We start from the raw sequence: 14,858 nt of genomic DNA, 5'->3' as shown, positions 1-14,858 counted from the left end.
AAGAACTTAACAAGGCAAGTAACCGATTGAGTAAAGAATTGGAATATGATGAAGACATTGAAAAAATAATGAAAGTCAATGAGGTTTTAATAAAGTTACCTGGCCTTAGCATGTTGGAGTGACACAAAATAATAGAAAAAATTAATTGTGATCGTGAGACTATAAATATTTTCTTTATCATATCAGATGATGAGAAAGAAGTTTGGGTAAAAATATTATTAAGTGGAGAGTTTTGAAAGGTAGACCTTGTAGGTTTTGTGATATTTTTTTAAACAAGTTAAATTTATAATTTCCTACACCGTCTAAACTTGTAGGTTAAACTTCGTTTTTTATGCAACAATATCTTAACTTTGTGTAGCAAGTTCCATAAAGCTGCTACAACTGAGTATTGCTTGATTTCCTTTTGCAATTTTCCCTTGCATTTTAATTTGAGAAAGTTCGGATGAATGCATGTCTGTCATATGATATATTTTTTGGCCATGATAATAAGCATTATGATGGATGTAATAACATCTGAAAATGCAGTAAATGGCCACGTCTGGAGGAAAATTTAGTAAATTTAGTTTAACTCACTTGGTTTGATCCGAATAAAGTGACTCATTACCGGTTAATTTTATTAAATTTGATAAAATTTAATTTAATTTAATCTAGTCTGATTTTTTTTATATTTGATTAAATTTAGTTTGACTTAATTCCATCTTATTTAATTTAGTCTGGTTTAATTGAGAGAAAAAAATAAAATTAATTATAAAGATATTTTTATTATTTTATAATAATATAAATTATATTATTTATAAAAAATAATAGACATCAAATAAAAAAAATACACTCATCCTTATAATTAAAGATTACATGTACAACTCTTTGATCAATCATAGTAATATAATATTAATTACATTATAAATTTTATTATATTATAAGTTTCATTAGATTACTCTTAATCAACGTAGCCTAAATATTTTAAGATATATTTAACTATCCCAGGACCTAATACAGACGATAGACGTATGATATCTCTGGCATAATAACTAAGTCTATCATACACTTGACACCTATATACCAACATATATCTCTCTCCATATTTATGGAGTCGATACTAAGGACCTATTAATGTAGCGGATCCCTCCATATCTATATCCATATTCATATCCATATCTATATCTGCTACATTAATGTAGCGGATATATTTAACTCTAGATTTCTTACTTTGGTTAAATTTTTAAAAAAAATCTAAATTAAAACGTTCTTAAAAGAAAATCAGTAAAAACAAAAAATAATACCAATTGAACATATAAAGCATTGGAGAATTTTCGAAATTAAAAAAAAAATTAAATCATGGTCGAACCCTTTAGTTCAATTTTAAAACGACATTTATGTTGATTTTAAAATTTCTCATTCGTATATCTAACTCTCGTTATAATAAATTTACACTGAACCACTTTAAATAAAAATTAATATAATTATAAAAAAAATCTTTATAATATATCTATACTCTTGAGATCTGAATTCAATCGTGTATGATGTGATAATAAAGAGGAGCCCATCTGATACAGGTCAATGGTCACGATGAAGGTTAAAGTCAAAATATTCAATGTCAGGGCTTAGAGGCTCAATCACGTCACCTGAGTGAGAGGGGTTTACACAGACCGATCGGAGGAACCGCTGTCCGATCGGTCGTCTGGATGAAACAACATATGGTCAACCCGATTAGCAGGAGAATGGGTCGAGCGAGCCACCCGTTCGGCTCGGGGTATGCCATTGACAGTGTAATAGACTGATATAATAAAAGAGGAAAAGACGGATACTTAATAAGGAGAAGAGAAAACAAAATAGAACAATTCATCTATCATTAAATGCGGAGAAGCCAAGACAAAGATACCTTCTGTCTGCAATTAATATCATTAAACAAGGACATACGAAGGGTCACTAAAACTGGTATAAAAGAATATGATAAGTATGCAGAAAGAGAAGACTCATTTTCTATCCCTCTTATTTCGATTCCTCTCTTTCTGTTTCTAACTTAGGCGTCGGAGGATCAACGCCGAAGACTTCCTCCCTGATTTTATTTATTTTGCAAATAAGAGTGAAGTCTTCATCCAATCAGCGGAATTACCACATCCTCGGACTTTCCAGCTTCACGCCTTCGGACAGAATCAATGTACATTAAGAATAATAAATTTTTAAACTAACTTAATAAAATTTATCACAAATTCATTATAAAACATACTCACTAACTAACACTATTAATAAATTCCTAATCTACCATAATTTTAAAAAAAAACATCAAAATTTTAAAATTTTAAATTCCCAAACTATTTAGAGAATTCCAAATCACTAGAGAATCACGTGTGAAAAATATACCTCCGCTGATACTTGGACCCCTCTTTATATAGAGCTCTTGTAGCACGCGTGCATGCTTCCCAAGGCGGGCACACTTCTCAAAACTTTCTTTGAAAAGATGTGTCAATAAAGTGTCTTTGACATAGTAACTTAATGGGCCGAACATATCTCTGAAATAACAGTGGAAGCTTCTATTGTACGATCTTCTGTCTGACCATGCCGCTTGTCAGCGACACTAGCTCCCAAAAGGATGTCGAACGATATCCTGTTGTGTCCTGCATTGTCTGCTGTCACACCGAGTGGGATAGCCGCTCGGCTGAAAGTTTACTATTGCGCTGAGCAAGATATCCGCTCGATTGAAAGTCCACTGTTCAAGTGTCGTCCGTTGCCGAGCCGAGCGGGATATCTGCTCGGCCGGAAGCCAACTGTACACATGCTTGATTGTTGGGTCGAGCGCGATAGCTGCTCGGCGGGTAGTTCACTGTTTGCATGCTCAACTGATGTCGAGTCTTTTGCTAGGCCGAGTAGAGGAGCCGCTCGGCTCCACTTCTGCATATCCCTTGAGCGTCGGTTTGATTACTCTGTGTCGAAGACGATGGGTCGGTGCTTCATCCCCGGTCGGAGTATGCCTCGTCCGTCCGGCCAACACCGTCCACCCGTTGACCGTCTTGTCTTTGACCCCCATTGTGGCAACGGGGTGGGGCCCCTCATCATTACCGCATCAATAGTAATATAATATTAATTACATTATAAATTTTATTATATTATAAATTTCATTACATTACTCTTAATCAACATAGCCTAAATGTTTTAAGATATATTTAACTGTTCCCAGGGTGTAGCACAGACGGTAGACGCATGACATCTCTGCATCATACACCTGACGTCTGTGTACCTACATATACCTCCCTCCATATGCATAGAACCGATACTAGGGAGGTCGTTAATGTAATGGGTCTCTCCCTATCCATATCCGCTAAATTAATGTAGCGGATATATTTAACTCTAGATTTCTTACTTGATTAAATTTTTTTAAAAAATCTAAATTAAAACGTTCTTAAAAGAAAATCAGTAAAAACAAAAAATAATACTAATTGAACATATAAAGCATTGGAGAATTTTCGAACTTACAAAAAAAATTTAAATCATGGTTGAACCCTTCGGTTCAATTTTAAAACGACATTTATGTAGATTTTAAAATTTCTCATTTCGTATATCTAACTCTCGTTATAATAAAATTACACTGAACCACCTTAAATAAAAATTAATATAATTCTGAAAATCTCTATAATATATCAACACCGTTGAGATCTGAATTCAATCGTGTACATTAAGAATAATAAATTTTAAACTAAATAAAATTTATACAAATTCATTATAAAACATACTCACTAACTAACCCTATTAATAAATTCCTAATCTACCATAATTTAAAAAAAAAAACATCAAAATTTTAAAATTTTGAATTCCGAAACTAGTTAGAGAATTCCAAATCACTAGAGAACCGGTCATCTTTTTACAACTTACCCCGAATTTCAATTTCTTTCAATAAAATCGGTCCCCAAAAAACAATCAATTAAACCGGCCAAAATGTAATTAATTGGGTGACTTGTGTTCATGTACAAAATAGCAGCTGAATCAGCTCAGTTAAACCGAGCATGACTTGTGAACAGAAAGCTTCGAAACACCATCTTCCTTCTCAATCAGCAACATAAAACCAAATAATCCTTTCGAAAAAGAAACATTTAACTTCCATTGTTGCTAAGTTGTCGAGTCTTTCGCAGCCGTATTGACTTGCCTGGTGAGGTAAGCTTCATAGATTTCCACCACTAGCCGTGGGTCTTTCTCCACGAGTTCCTTGTACTCTTCTCGTTCCGTCAATGTGGCCATGTTTTCTATAATCAGCGACAAAGCTGCCTCGAGCAGTTGCTTAGCACTATGCCGATGAGCAAAGGCATAGTTTCCAATGGCATTATCGTTGTTCACTTTGGACGTCATGAACTTCTCGCAGAAGATCTTCAGATGTTTCACTTGGTATTTCTCTGCCAAGATCAGCAGCTCACAGGCCATATGCTCGTCAAGAAGAACCTCCGCCGTGTACAGGTAATGGACAAACGACCGGAGAACATAGTATGAGACATCGTGGATCTTGATTATGCCACTTCTACTCTCTTCCATCTCATTTTCTAGCATTGCCTTGAAGACAGGAGACCTACTAATCTATACAATGATCAAGCGGCAAAGTTGTTAAGTAATAAAAAAACCTATATGATATCATTAGTGAACAAAGTTAAGTAGCCATCAAGGAAAACAAATAACTAAACATCGATATTAATTGTTGATTCTAGTAATAAGACAGACATCTACAATGAACTTAGAAAGTCAATAGCATCACATAGGGCTAAATGACTGTTTATCTGTATAATATTTACCATCAAGATTGGATTTAAATATTGCTTATGAAGTGCATGATCAAATACTTCATTGCTTCCATTTACTTTGTCATATTGTAAATGATCAAACACTGCAGTAAACATGAAGAATGAGAAAAACAAAAATCTAAATCTGAAGGCTCAATTGTTGTTGTTGTATAAAAAAAAAAGTCAGTCCGGTGCACGAAGTTCCCACTATGTGGGATCCCAGGGAAAGATCCATTGTACGCAGTCTTATCCTGCTTTTTGCAAGAGACTGTTTCGAGGATTCGAACCCGTGACATTTTGATCACAAAGCAACAACTTTACCTTACCCTGCTTGTTGTATACCAGGGGAAAAAAACAGTAGCAGAGATTTTCTAACAAATAATTGGCTTCTAACTCAATTGTTAGAAGATCAAGAGAACCGTGTCCATTTGCCACACAATAAGAGAAACAGGACCTAGCGAGTGGATCTCATCGAAGACGTGGTGATAGATAAGTTCATTTCCTTTTTGTACTTACATAACATGTGTATGTCTTGATGAACTCTAGCTATTACAGTGCACCATGGTGTTTCTAGTTTGCATTTTGTTTTCAGGAGTCTCAAACGAAATTAATTTACGTGTCTGATATATTAACAAGTCATGTTAGACCCAACTATTTAGGGTTCACATGGATCTTATTCCACCATTGTATTCTATGCAAAGTCATATCATAAAAATCATATCTAGCTAATGTCTGATAAGGGACAATGTGTGTGCACAGTAATATCCAAAGAGAATTTAGGACCAATATACTCTAGTCAAACAACATGAATACAAAATACACGGTGCCAATTGGAAACAAATCTATATCTAAAGAGAAAAAGGCATATGAGAGAAAGTCAAGGGCAATTGACAATCAAAAGAGGAATTTAGGACCTCGGAACAACTCATATATCCTAACTCAAGAATTATGAATAGATTTTCCCTTCCATTGACCATCATAATCCAAGTTTCCCTTCCATTGGCCATCATAATCCTAGTTACATTTTTCTTAACCTTTGTAAATGATCCCCTTCAAACCGAAATGGTTCGGATAGAGTGGATACAACATGCTTATTTAGAATGTTAATTGCCTTCCTAACAAGCAACAAACGGGAATCCCTTCAGAAAAGTTTGCACCAGAGACATAGTCAGACAGCAATTTTCAAAAGAATCAAGCAACAAGAGTTACTAAGAATTCAATTTCCACCCACCAAGTATTAGGTAATGCCAAAAAGGCAAAGATCATCAAAGCTATCGACAACAGAATAGATCCTCTAGCAATACTCAAAGTTGTCAGATCAAAGTTTACAAATTTCAAGATAATGCTCACCACGGACCTCAGGGGGGAAAAAATCAGGCAAAAGGAGCGAAGAACTCTCACTGATAAATTGCAAGCTCATGTCGAGTATAAGAAACCATTAGCATCAAGACGCCTAGATCCTAAAAAAAAATCGAAGATATTGTGCACAGTTGTAATGGGGGACGAAGCCCTAGACCCGACGGTAACACAATTCCGCGGAACCTTTAGCTATAATTTCAATCGCTAAATCGTGCGATGACAAATTGCCAATTACACGTTGTGCAACATGTACAAAAAAAAAAAAAAAAAAAAGAGGAGAGGAGGGGAGAACTAACGAGGATGGCGCGGTGGGCGGGGATGGCGGGGGTGGCGCAGGTGGCGGAGTTGGAACCGGAAGGGGAGAGGACGGCGTGGAGGAGGAGGTCGGTGGTGGACGCGAGGTCGTCGAGGGGGGACGCGAGGCGGAGGAAGGCGACCTTGGATTTGAGGTCGTCGATCTCGCGCTTGAGCTCCTCTTCCGTCTCGCTGGCCTCTTCGTAGCACTCCTTGCAAGTGCCGGCGTCCCGCTCCTCATACGCTTCCCGGCAAGACTGGCACCACATGGCGATGATCGACGACGACGACCACCGACCGATCGATCCTTCGTCGATCTCCCTCGTGTTGCCGCTTCTCTCTCTTTCTACCCAAAAGCAAGAAAATAAATTTAAATATAAAAAATAAAAAACAGATAAAAATGATAAATTTTCACTTCTACATCCTATATTTTATGAAAATCTCCACTGCACCTTCATTAAAAAAAAAAATCTATTTGACCATCTATTTTTATAGTTTTTCAAAATACCCTGTCTAATCACTCCTAGATTCTAGACAAAAATCAAAAAGGACTTCTTATATTTTTATTATTAAAAGACTTTCCTATATTGAAAAATATTTAAAGCTCATACATACTATTTTTTCATCCTAAAATACTTTTATTTTAATATTATTATAATAATTTCGATCAAAATTATTATAATTTAGAATGATTTTAACTAAAATAACTCAGAGTAATTTTGGACCCAACAATGAGTTAACCCTTGTGCTAACCATTTTGGACAAGACGGTCAAGCTAGGCAAGTCATAGAAGACATGAAAATAATTTTACAGCAAGCAAAAAAAAAGTGATAATCTTGAGAATAAAAAAAATTCTCGGTCTACTCATCATATTTGAGCTTATGCGTAGGCTAAAATCACACAATCTGTTCTAAGTATCTAAATGAACTAACCGAAACTAACCCATACGGACCGAACAATGGGTCAATAACCGAGAAAATTAATCACAATAGCAGACATTATGGTCCATACCAACTTAAGATAGAAACATAATCGAAATAAAAATTAACAACAATGTTGCTTGCTCAACGTCGAAATCCAACGAGATAAGAGTACCCATTGCCTAAAGCAAGCAAAGAAAATATCGAAAATAAAGATAGAAAAACTTGTGTTTATCTAGTTCACTAAACAAATAAGATTCCCTCACCCGCGCACTCTCTCCCTCTTTCTCAAATGAATCAGGAACTTATGATGCAGTCTGAGCTTCTTGAATCTAAATCAAGAACTCATAATATAAACTAATACACATCTGTACCAGAATTGTCAAGAACTCGTAATAATAGTTTGTGTCGCTTAATTTGGTCGCCACATCGTCTTCTGGGCGCACAACAAGCCTTCGTTGTCCTTGGAATATGCCAGCCGGATCTCCCAGTGGAGAGATTTGAGTGTGTTTTCTACTTCGCTGATGATATCAACATGATCTCTCACAATCAACTTTCCTTCGGGCCTCACAATTCGGTCGACCTCGACAAGTATTGGCAGTAATTGGCACCTAAAACACAAAATATCAGGCATTACGCGAAAGCAATGATTGTGGTTAGAAGGGCATACGAAAAACTCAAATTCAAATATCCAGCAGTCTTGTAAACATAAGTGATTTGAGAAAAATGTAGTTCTCTAGAAAGATGCAACTTAGTGTGAGAAGATATAATTTGCAGTAATGAGATCGTGTATGATTGTTATAAAAGATTGTACCTTGTTAGCTAATTGACCAAAGTATTCATAATCGCCATCATCATCATTAAGTTGTGCTATATAAGGATATAGCACTACTAGTATTCATATTAATTAAATCATTTCTGTTACATTAACTATTAGTAGCTTCTTCGGTATCCCTCTACCTTAACACCACATAATAGATTCAACTTTTCCAATTATAAAATTTTGCTCTTTTTGAGCATAATCACTATGATATCTATACACAATTAGGATAGAACTATGCAATTAGTAATTAGGATTTAGGCTTCTTACGGTGGTTGAGGCCACTCGCTAGCATCACTAATTGATACTGACGGTACAGAAAAATCACGGGTAGGATCAACTCGATTAAGGTAGATGTCCAATTGTTTGCCTGAAGCCACCCTCTAGATCAAGCATGGTGCATTTAAAATGCTAAAATCGGTAACAGGTATAATACCTTGATTGATGTGGTGTTTATTTACTTGGACGCAATTTAAAGCCATAGGTGTGGTAGTGACTAAGGGGGCATCCAAATTGTGATAAGCAAACCCAAAGAGGAGAAGCTGAAAAGCAGTCGAGAAGTTCATAAAGAATTAACTATATTTAACTGAGTGCTGCGAGAATTTCTTCTATTTACCACACCATTTACTTCGGTCCATCAAAGGCAAGAAGATAATTTTTATTCAAGGCTCAGAAAATAATGATTGTAATTATTATCTATAAAACATGTTGCTTGCTGGACAGTATATACTGCTTCAAATTCGAATATCAAAATTTTGTTATCCTTTTGAACCAAACAATTGCACTAGTATTTTAATTAGAAACATTAATCTAGCATCCTAGAAAGACAAGCGATAATTAGATCATGGAAGTCTAATTGGCATTTACTGACCTCTTCTTAGTTTTTGAGAATAAATGGTCTGCATGAAGAAGATCATATGATCTTGGGTAGGTGCTGAAAGATTCACACCAATCATGATACATGCCGAACAGGCCCCGCTCATAAATAATAGGAAGTGTGTCTGGTGAATCAATTGAGACAACATTCATCACCCAAATTTTCATTTCTCTCAATGCTGCAGCAAATCTGAAAACAATGGCAAAAATAAATATACAATGTAGAGTGAAATATCAAAGGTTGCTAAGGCATGATATCATGATATAAAAAATTAGGTATCTCTTTGAATTGCTAAACTAAAAAATGTATATTTTACAATATATAGCGAGGACAATAAGTGTCAGAAATGAAAAGAACAGTCTCAAGCTGTGAGGAGACAGATGAAAATTAGCAATCACAAGGTGCAACAACAAACAGATTTCCTACAGAAGGAAGAACTAATATGTAGCATCGAATGACGAGAACAGTCAAGACAACATGGAAGTCATGCAGAACAACCACTCAGATGTAGTTGGACTATAACTATGCCAAAATCAAGTTGGGATCATCATTCAACATAAAATAATATACAACGATCTTGGTTAACCTATCAATTCAATCATAATATCTTGTTTGTCATACAACCTTCCACAGAAGGAAATTCATATTTAAAGTAACTAAGTCATATTTAAGAGAAGCTCAGTAATCTTACAACAAACAAACTAGGCAACCTCTTGTTTGCATCTCATATCAGAGCAGTAGGTTGGCTATCAAAGGAAGCGAGGAGTTTCATTTGTTTGAAAGCATTGGAGGGTTGAGCGGAGTAGATTTCTCTCCTTTTTATTCTAATGAATGAATTTTATCAATAAATTATGGACTTTAGAGCTCAGATTAACCTTTTTTTTTTTTTTTTTTGAATTAGACATTATAGAAGAAAAAGGCAATCTATATAAAAGCTAAACTAGAATGATACTAGTATCAACTTACCCTCCATACACAGATCTCATGTCCATGACATTTCTCACAGTAGACCAATTAATTCCCATTCCACTGACATATGATTTGCTAACAACACGTTTCCAATGCTCATAGTCTGATAGAAAGTCTTCTGGTGCAGGTTTCCCATAAACCCCAAGTTGAGAATTGTTTAGCCAGTAAGGTACTTTCTCTAGCCTTAGGGGCCACTGCACTGGCCACTGATTCCCTCGACTAGTAAGATCTGCTGGCAGCCGGTGCATGCATGCTTGGAGTGTGATATTCCTGTGTGCCAAAAGATGCAAATGGAATGAAGATGAATACAGTTTAGATGGAAAAAAAACACGCCGATGAGAGTCCCCTGTCCATCCTACAAAGCAAAGATCATACCAGGCTGCATCAGGATCATCAGATGATTGGCAGAGTGGAGGATTATCTTCCTTTCTTTGCTCATAGCATTTGTTGTCAGAAGGCTTTTTATAGATAGCTAAACCAACTTGGTTAAGCGTATCATTTGTCTTGCTGACCATTGCCCAGCACATGGATTTTGTTATTGCAGTCATGGCTAGTATAATGTAATAAAATAGGATTAGGACAATCCAAGTCTATTTAGTTTTCCAAAATAGGTCAAGAGGAAGAAAAGAATAGATGTCAGATTGCCTTCATATATGACAGCATCTCGTAGTGTTAAACAATTAAAAAATTTTAATATAAATTAATGGAATCATGATCACAAGAGAATTTCTCATTTTGAATACCAGAACAAGGTTCCTCGAGAAGAAATTGCAAATAATTCCGTCAAAACAAGAAAACCAAGTTTATATTTATGCCAAGTGAAAAACTACATATTGATCTTGTTGATTGATTTTTGAGACATTCAATTACCTGTTAAAGATCATTTTGTCTAAATTATTTGTTAAAACAGTATAGTCCCTCCAATTTAATATATTTGAACTAATAAGAAATTATTTCTTTGTACCTTGCCATATCTCAACATTTTCTGGATCAGTTCGGTAAATTGGTGTTGCAGACCAGACAAAGTAACCACCAGGGCGCAGCAACCGATTCAACTCCAACAAAAGCATGCCACCTGTAGCCTCCACTTTAAGATCAATAATTCAATCCATAAAACAAAACAAAAATCATATTGAACAGAATCAGTACCTTCTCTATGCCAAGGAACTCTGCACCGGGCACAATGAATAACGTCATAGACCTTACTAGGGAAAGGCAGTCTTTTAGTACCCATGACTGCCGATATAGCTGGGATGCCCCTCTCCAAAGCAAACTGGACTTGAGCCTCATGCTCATCTTTGGGTGCAAATGACATGGCAAGCACATCTCTTTCAAAGAGATAGCCACCAAAGCTAGCTACTCCACAGCCAACATCCAGAACCACACGACTGCGTTTTCCCCATGCTATATCAGGCAAAGACTGCATTTATTCTCAAAAAGCAAAGGATCTTTCAGTGTTTCTAAAAGTGTTCCCAAGTACCAACATAAATCTTTTTATATTTTGTAAGAATAAAAAATTAGTGATCATTACAAATTATTCTATCCTATCAGAATCTAGATATCAGGATCTGGAAAAGGAAAACAACAAAGATATCCAAGTCTTTGCAGCAAATTCTTTAAATCTATGAAATTACTTTGGGATTTCATGGTCAACCAAATTTAAGCAAATAAGAAATAAGCAATGATCAAGTATAGTAGTCCACAAGGAATAAGTTTAAGTCAGATGGAAACTTATAAATTATGCATACAATTGTAAACATTCAGATTGGTACGTGATTGCAGAAATCCTAAAACAAGAGCACATGACAATCAAGGACAGTATTAAGATTGGTAGGCATAAACCACAAGGGATACAATCCAATCAAAAAATAGGTTTCACTGCTGCACAATAGTAGAGAACCAATAAGAATTGAAGAAATCAAATTGGCCAACATATTTATTACCTCTTGAATGAAATCAATATAATGAAGTGCACCATGTATAAACTGTGTTCCACCTCCAGGAAATTCAGTATATTCTCCAGAAACTTTCACCCAATTTTGGTGTCCTTTCACTTCTGCAAGTTTGGTATGAGGAACATTGTTGTACCATATCTACACAAAGTCACAAATCTTTACTACAGAAGGAATTTAATGCAGAAGCAAATAGGAGAAAAGACAATGGCCAAAAAAAATACCTTTTCCCTGCTCAGAGGCCACCTAATTGGTGGCCTGTATCCATTGGGTAGTGGAACAAGACAGGTTGGGGGTTCATCAGGACAATGTCGTTCTCTGTGTTCATAATGTCCAGTGAGATGAAGTAACTTAATAGCTGCTTCATTGTCAAGGCAAGGAATATAGTCTATTCCTGCAGTGACTTGACAAAGCTTCCAAGTGGAATCTAAATTTTCTTCTTTGGAGGAAGAAACGTTTTGCATCTCATTCTCATTCTTTGATTCTGCAGCTTGTGTAGACCATGTACCATCCTGGGTATTGGTTTCATTTAAAAGTTCTGATTGAACCCCAGAAGGAAAGACTTCATTGCTGCTGGTGGCCTTAAATTGATCACCCCCCTCCTTGCTCCCATCAGAATCTTGTGCAATGTTTCCTCCTTCTGGATCCAACTTTTCCTCTATTGTACCATGTTTTTCACCTTGAGTTTTGTCATCATCTGATATCTCATCTTGATTTAATTTCTTCTCTTCATTAGCATTTTCATCTTCTTTGGGATCGACCTTATCACCTGTTTTAGTATCCTGATCCAAATCTCCAACCTCCGGATTCGTCTCTCCTGTTTCCTCTCCATTAATATCACTAAAGCTCCCAGTTTTAGAATCATCCTCTGACTCATCTTTATTGTCTTGGCTCTTCTTTAAAGAACTCTCCACTTCTACATTTTCTAACGATGTCTCAGATGCTTTCTTTGTAAACGAATTGGATTCATTTTGGACATTATTGTCTTTGTCGCCACCGTTTGACTCTTCAATCATGTCTCCTGAACGACTTTCAAAGGAGGTAGGATCTGGCACTGAAACCTTTTCGTTAGTATCAGGCTGTGCATCAGATATAGCTGCAGGAACAACCGTTGAGGACGTGATCATCCAAACTGCTATTAAGCCAAGGGCGACAAATGTGATGATTGTAGTAGTCGAGCAATATGAGGATGCTCTTCTACCATCCATCCTTGAGCTAGCTCCAAATGGCATGTTTTTTGCAAATGGATCTATCCAAACATTGAAGGGATAGTCCTCCTGAGTATCTCAAACGAAAGTATCTCTTCAGCGCATTAACAAGTCAATAAATTATTGAGCGATAAATATTAACATGGATGGAATACAAAAGCAAATAATAAGATGAAATCAAGCTAACAAGTCGAGAAGCAATCCTATCTGAGCATAACCTAGTCAGTAAATTCCACGACAAAAATATGAATCAAAACATCATGAACTATTTTTTTAAAAAAAAAACTCATTGAACTATTGAGTGGCCGTCAAGAGGCGCTACTATCTAAAATCATAGACTCAGATTTGAGAATTTTGCACTTCATCAACCAAATATGAATAGAAACTAAAACGCAATAATAGTAGTATCTCCAACCATCAATAACAAAATCCTTTAGCTACCTTCGAATATTAATGAAGCCGGTTGCTAAGATCTACCTTGTAGATCTACACCAAACAACAATAAAAACGGTGAATGGTATTCTCAAATGCATACTCTCGTCATTTAAATGCACAAGCCTATGCACGGTGACAGATCTGAAGAAAACCGACATTGATGGATGAAAAATCGAGCTCGAAAAAGAAGCCAAAACTCCGTATAAGATCTAACATAAAGATAGCAAAAACGCAAAAAGAACTCTCCTTTTTTGGGAAAAAAAAACTTTAAAGCAGTGATCCTAGGTCGGTGATCCACGGAAAGCGAAGCAGGGAATTTGAACAGTACCACTCTGCGGCCAACAGCAACGTCCGGCGATCAAAGCGGAGCAGCAAGCGGCTCCTCCTCCACCGACGAGATTCACAAACTGAGATTGAGACCAGAGCAGCAAGCGGCGATAAGAGTGAAGCGAGGAAGCCGCGGCCAAAAGAAAAAAAAAACGAGATCTGATACGCGAACCGACTTGAGCTACCCCATAAGTCACGGCAGAAAAACGCGGCGCGTTCTGATCATGTAGCCGAGGTCGTGACTTCCGTCGTATCTTAGGTCGCGATTTGACGTCCACCCGTCCCTGCTGTTCGGTGAGAGAACCAACACTGCGGAATTATCCCGCTTATAACGCGTCTTGTTTTATTTAAAAAATAACAACAAAAACCGTTATAAATGGTCTGACAGGCGTTCAAAATGTAAAATTCTTGCACATGTCAGCCGTGACGAACAGTTCGGATCACTATCGGATATAACGGAGGCGATCCACTAACGAGGTACGCTTTCAACGCAGAAGTATATATATGTTGACCGTCAAAGGGGTAAAAATGTAAATTGATCGATTTTGTTTAATAAAAAAAGGAAAAAAAATGATAAATTGGATGGAATTTAAATCTCAATTAAAAGTCAGTTGAATATATTTTAATTATATTGCCTAATTATAATTAATGTGTAACATGATTTGATTTATTAATTTAGTAAAAAATTAAAAGGTAATTGAAAATTTTCAAATCTGAATTAAAAATATTTTAGTATTGCTTAAATCTGTAAATATGAAATATTCAGAGCAAGTTTAATGATCCATTAATCTGGTGCAAACAAACCGATTTTCTCAAATTTTTGAAATTTATTTGAAAAATATTTAATTTGTATTTGAAATTAATATATCCGAATTCAAATGAAACTTTAGTTGTTTTTATACCATTTTAATTTAAATATGTTCCAATTAAATTTTAA

General features: G+C 35.9%; 2 protein-coding genes across 3 annotated transcripts; both read right to left on the bottom strand.

The window, feature by feature from the left end:
- Positions 1 to 3,910: 3,910 nt before the first annotated feature.
- LOC122047565 (BTB/POZ domain-containing protein At4g08455-like) lies at positions 3,911 to 6,788 on the bottom strand. Of its 2 annotated transcripts, none has more exons than XM_042608932.1 (2): positions 6,416 to 6,788; positions 3,911 to 4,552 (listed from the first exon to the last, which is right to left on the bottom strand). In XM_042608932.1, exons 1-2 carry the CDS (start codon positions 6,652 to 6,654, stop codon positions 4,102 to 4,104), a joined length of 690 nt encoding a protein of 229 aa, XP_042464866.1. In that variant the 5' UTR covers positions 6,655 to 6,788; the 3' UTR covers positions 3,911 to 4,101. The 2 variants fall into 2 exon arrangements, with proteins under 2 accessions (XP_042464866.1, XP_042464865.1); XM_042608931.1 differs by having other exon boundaries at positions 3,911 to 4,560; positions 6,416 to 6,785.
- A 633-nt stretch (positions 6,789 to 7,421) lies between these two features.
- LOC122047564 (probable methyltransferase PMT26) lies at positions 7,422 to 14,096 on the bottom strand. The gene is made up of 9 exons (XM_042608930.1): positions 13,923 to 14,096; positions 12,176 to 13,228; positions 11,943 to 12,092; positions 11,149 to 11,419; positions 10,964 to 11,074; positions 10,375 to 10,549; positions 9,997 to 10,269; positions 9,025 to 9,219; positions 7,422 to 7,944 (listed from the first exon to the last, which is right to left on the bottom strand). The coding sequence occupies exons 2-9, from the start codon at positions 13,181 to 13,183 to the stop codon at positions 7,746 to 7,748; spliced, it is 2,382 nt and encodes a 793-aa protein (XP_042464864.1). The 5' UTR covers positions 13,184 to 13,228; positions 13,923 to 14,096; the 3' UTR covers positions 7,422 to 7,745.
- Positions 14,097 to 14,858: the final 762 nt, after the last annotated feature.

This window comes from Zingiber officinale, chromosome 2B (assembly GCF_018446385.1).
Source record: "Zingiber officinale cultivar Zhangliang chromosome 2B, Zo_v1.1, whole genome shotgun sequence".
NCBI classification, from domain to species: Eukaryota; Viridiplantae; Streptophyta; class Magnoliopsida; order Zingiberales; family Zingiberaceae; genus Zingiber; species Zingiber officinale.
Note: the sequence above shows the minus strand (reverse complement) of the source record. Positions and strands in the feature narration are given on the sequence as shown.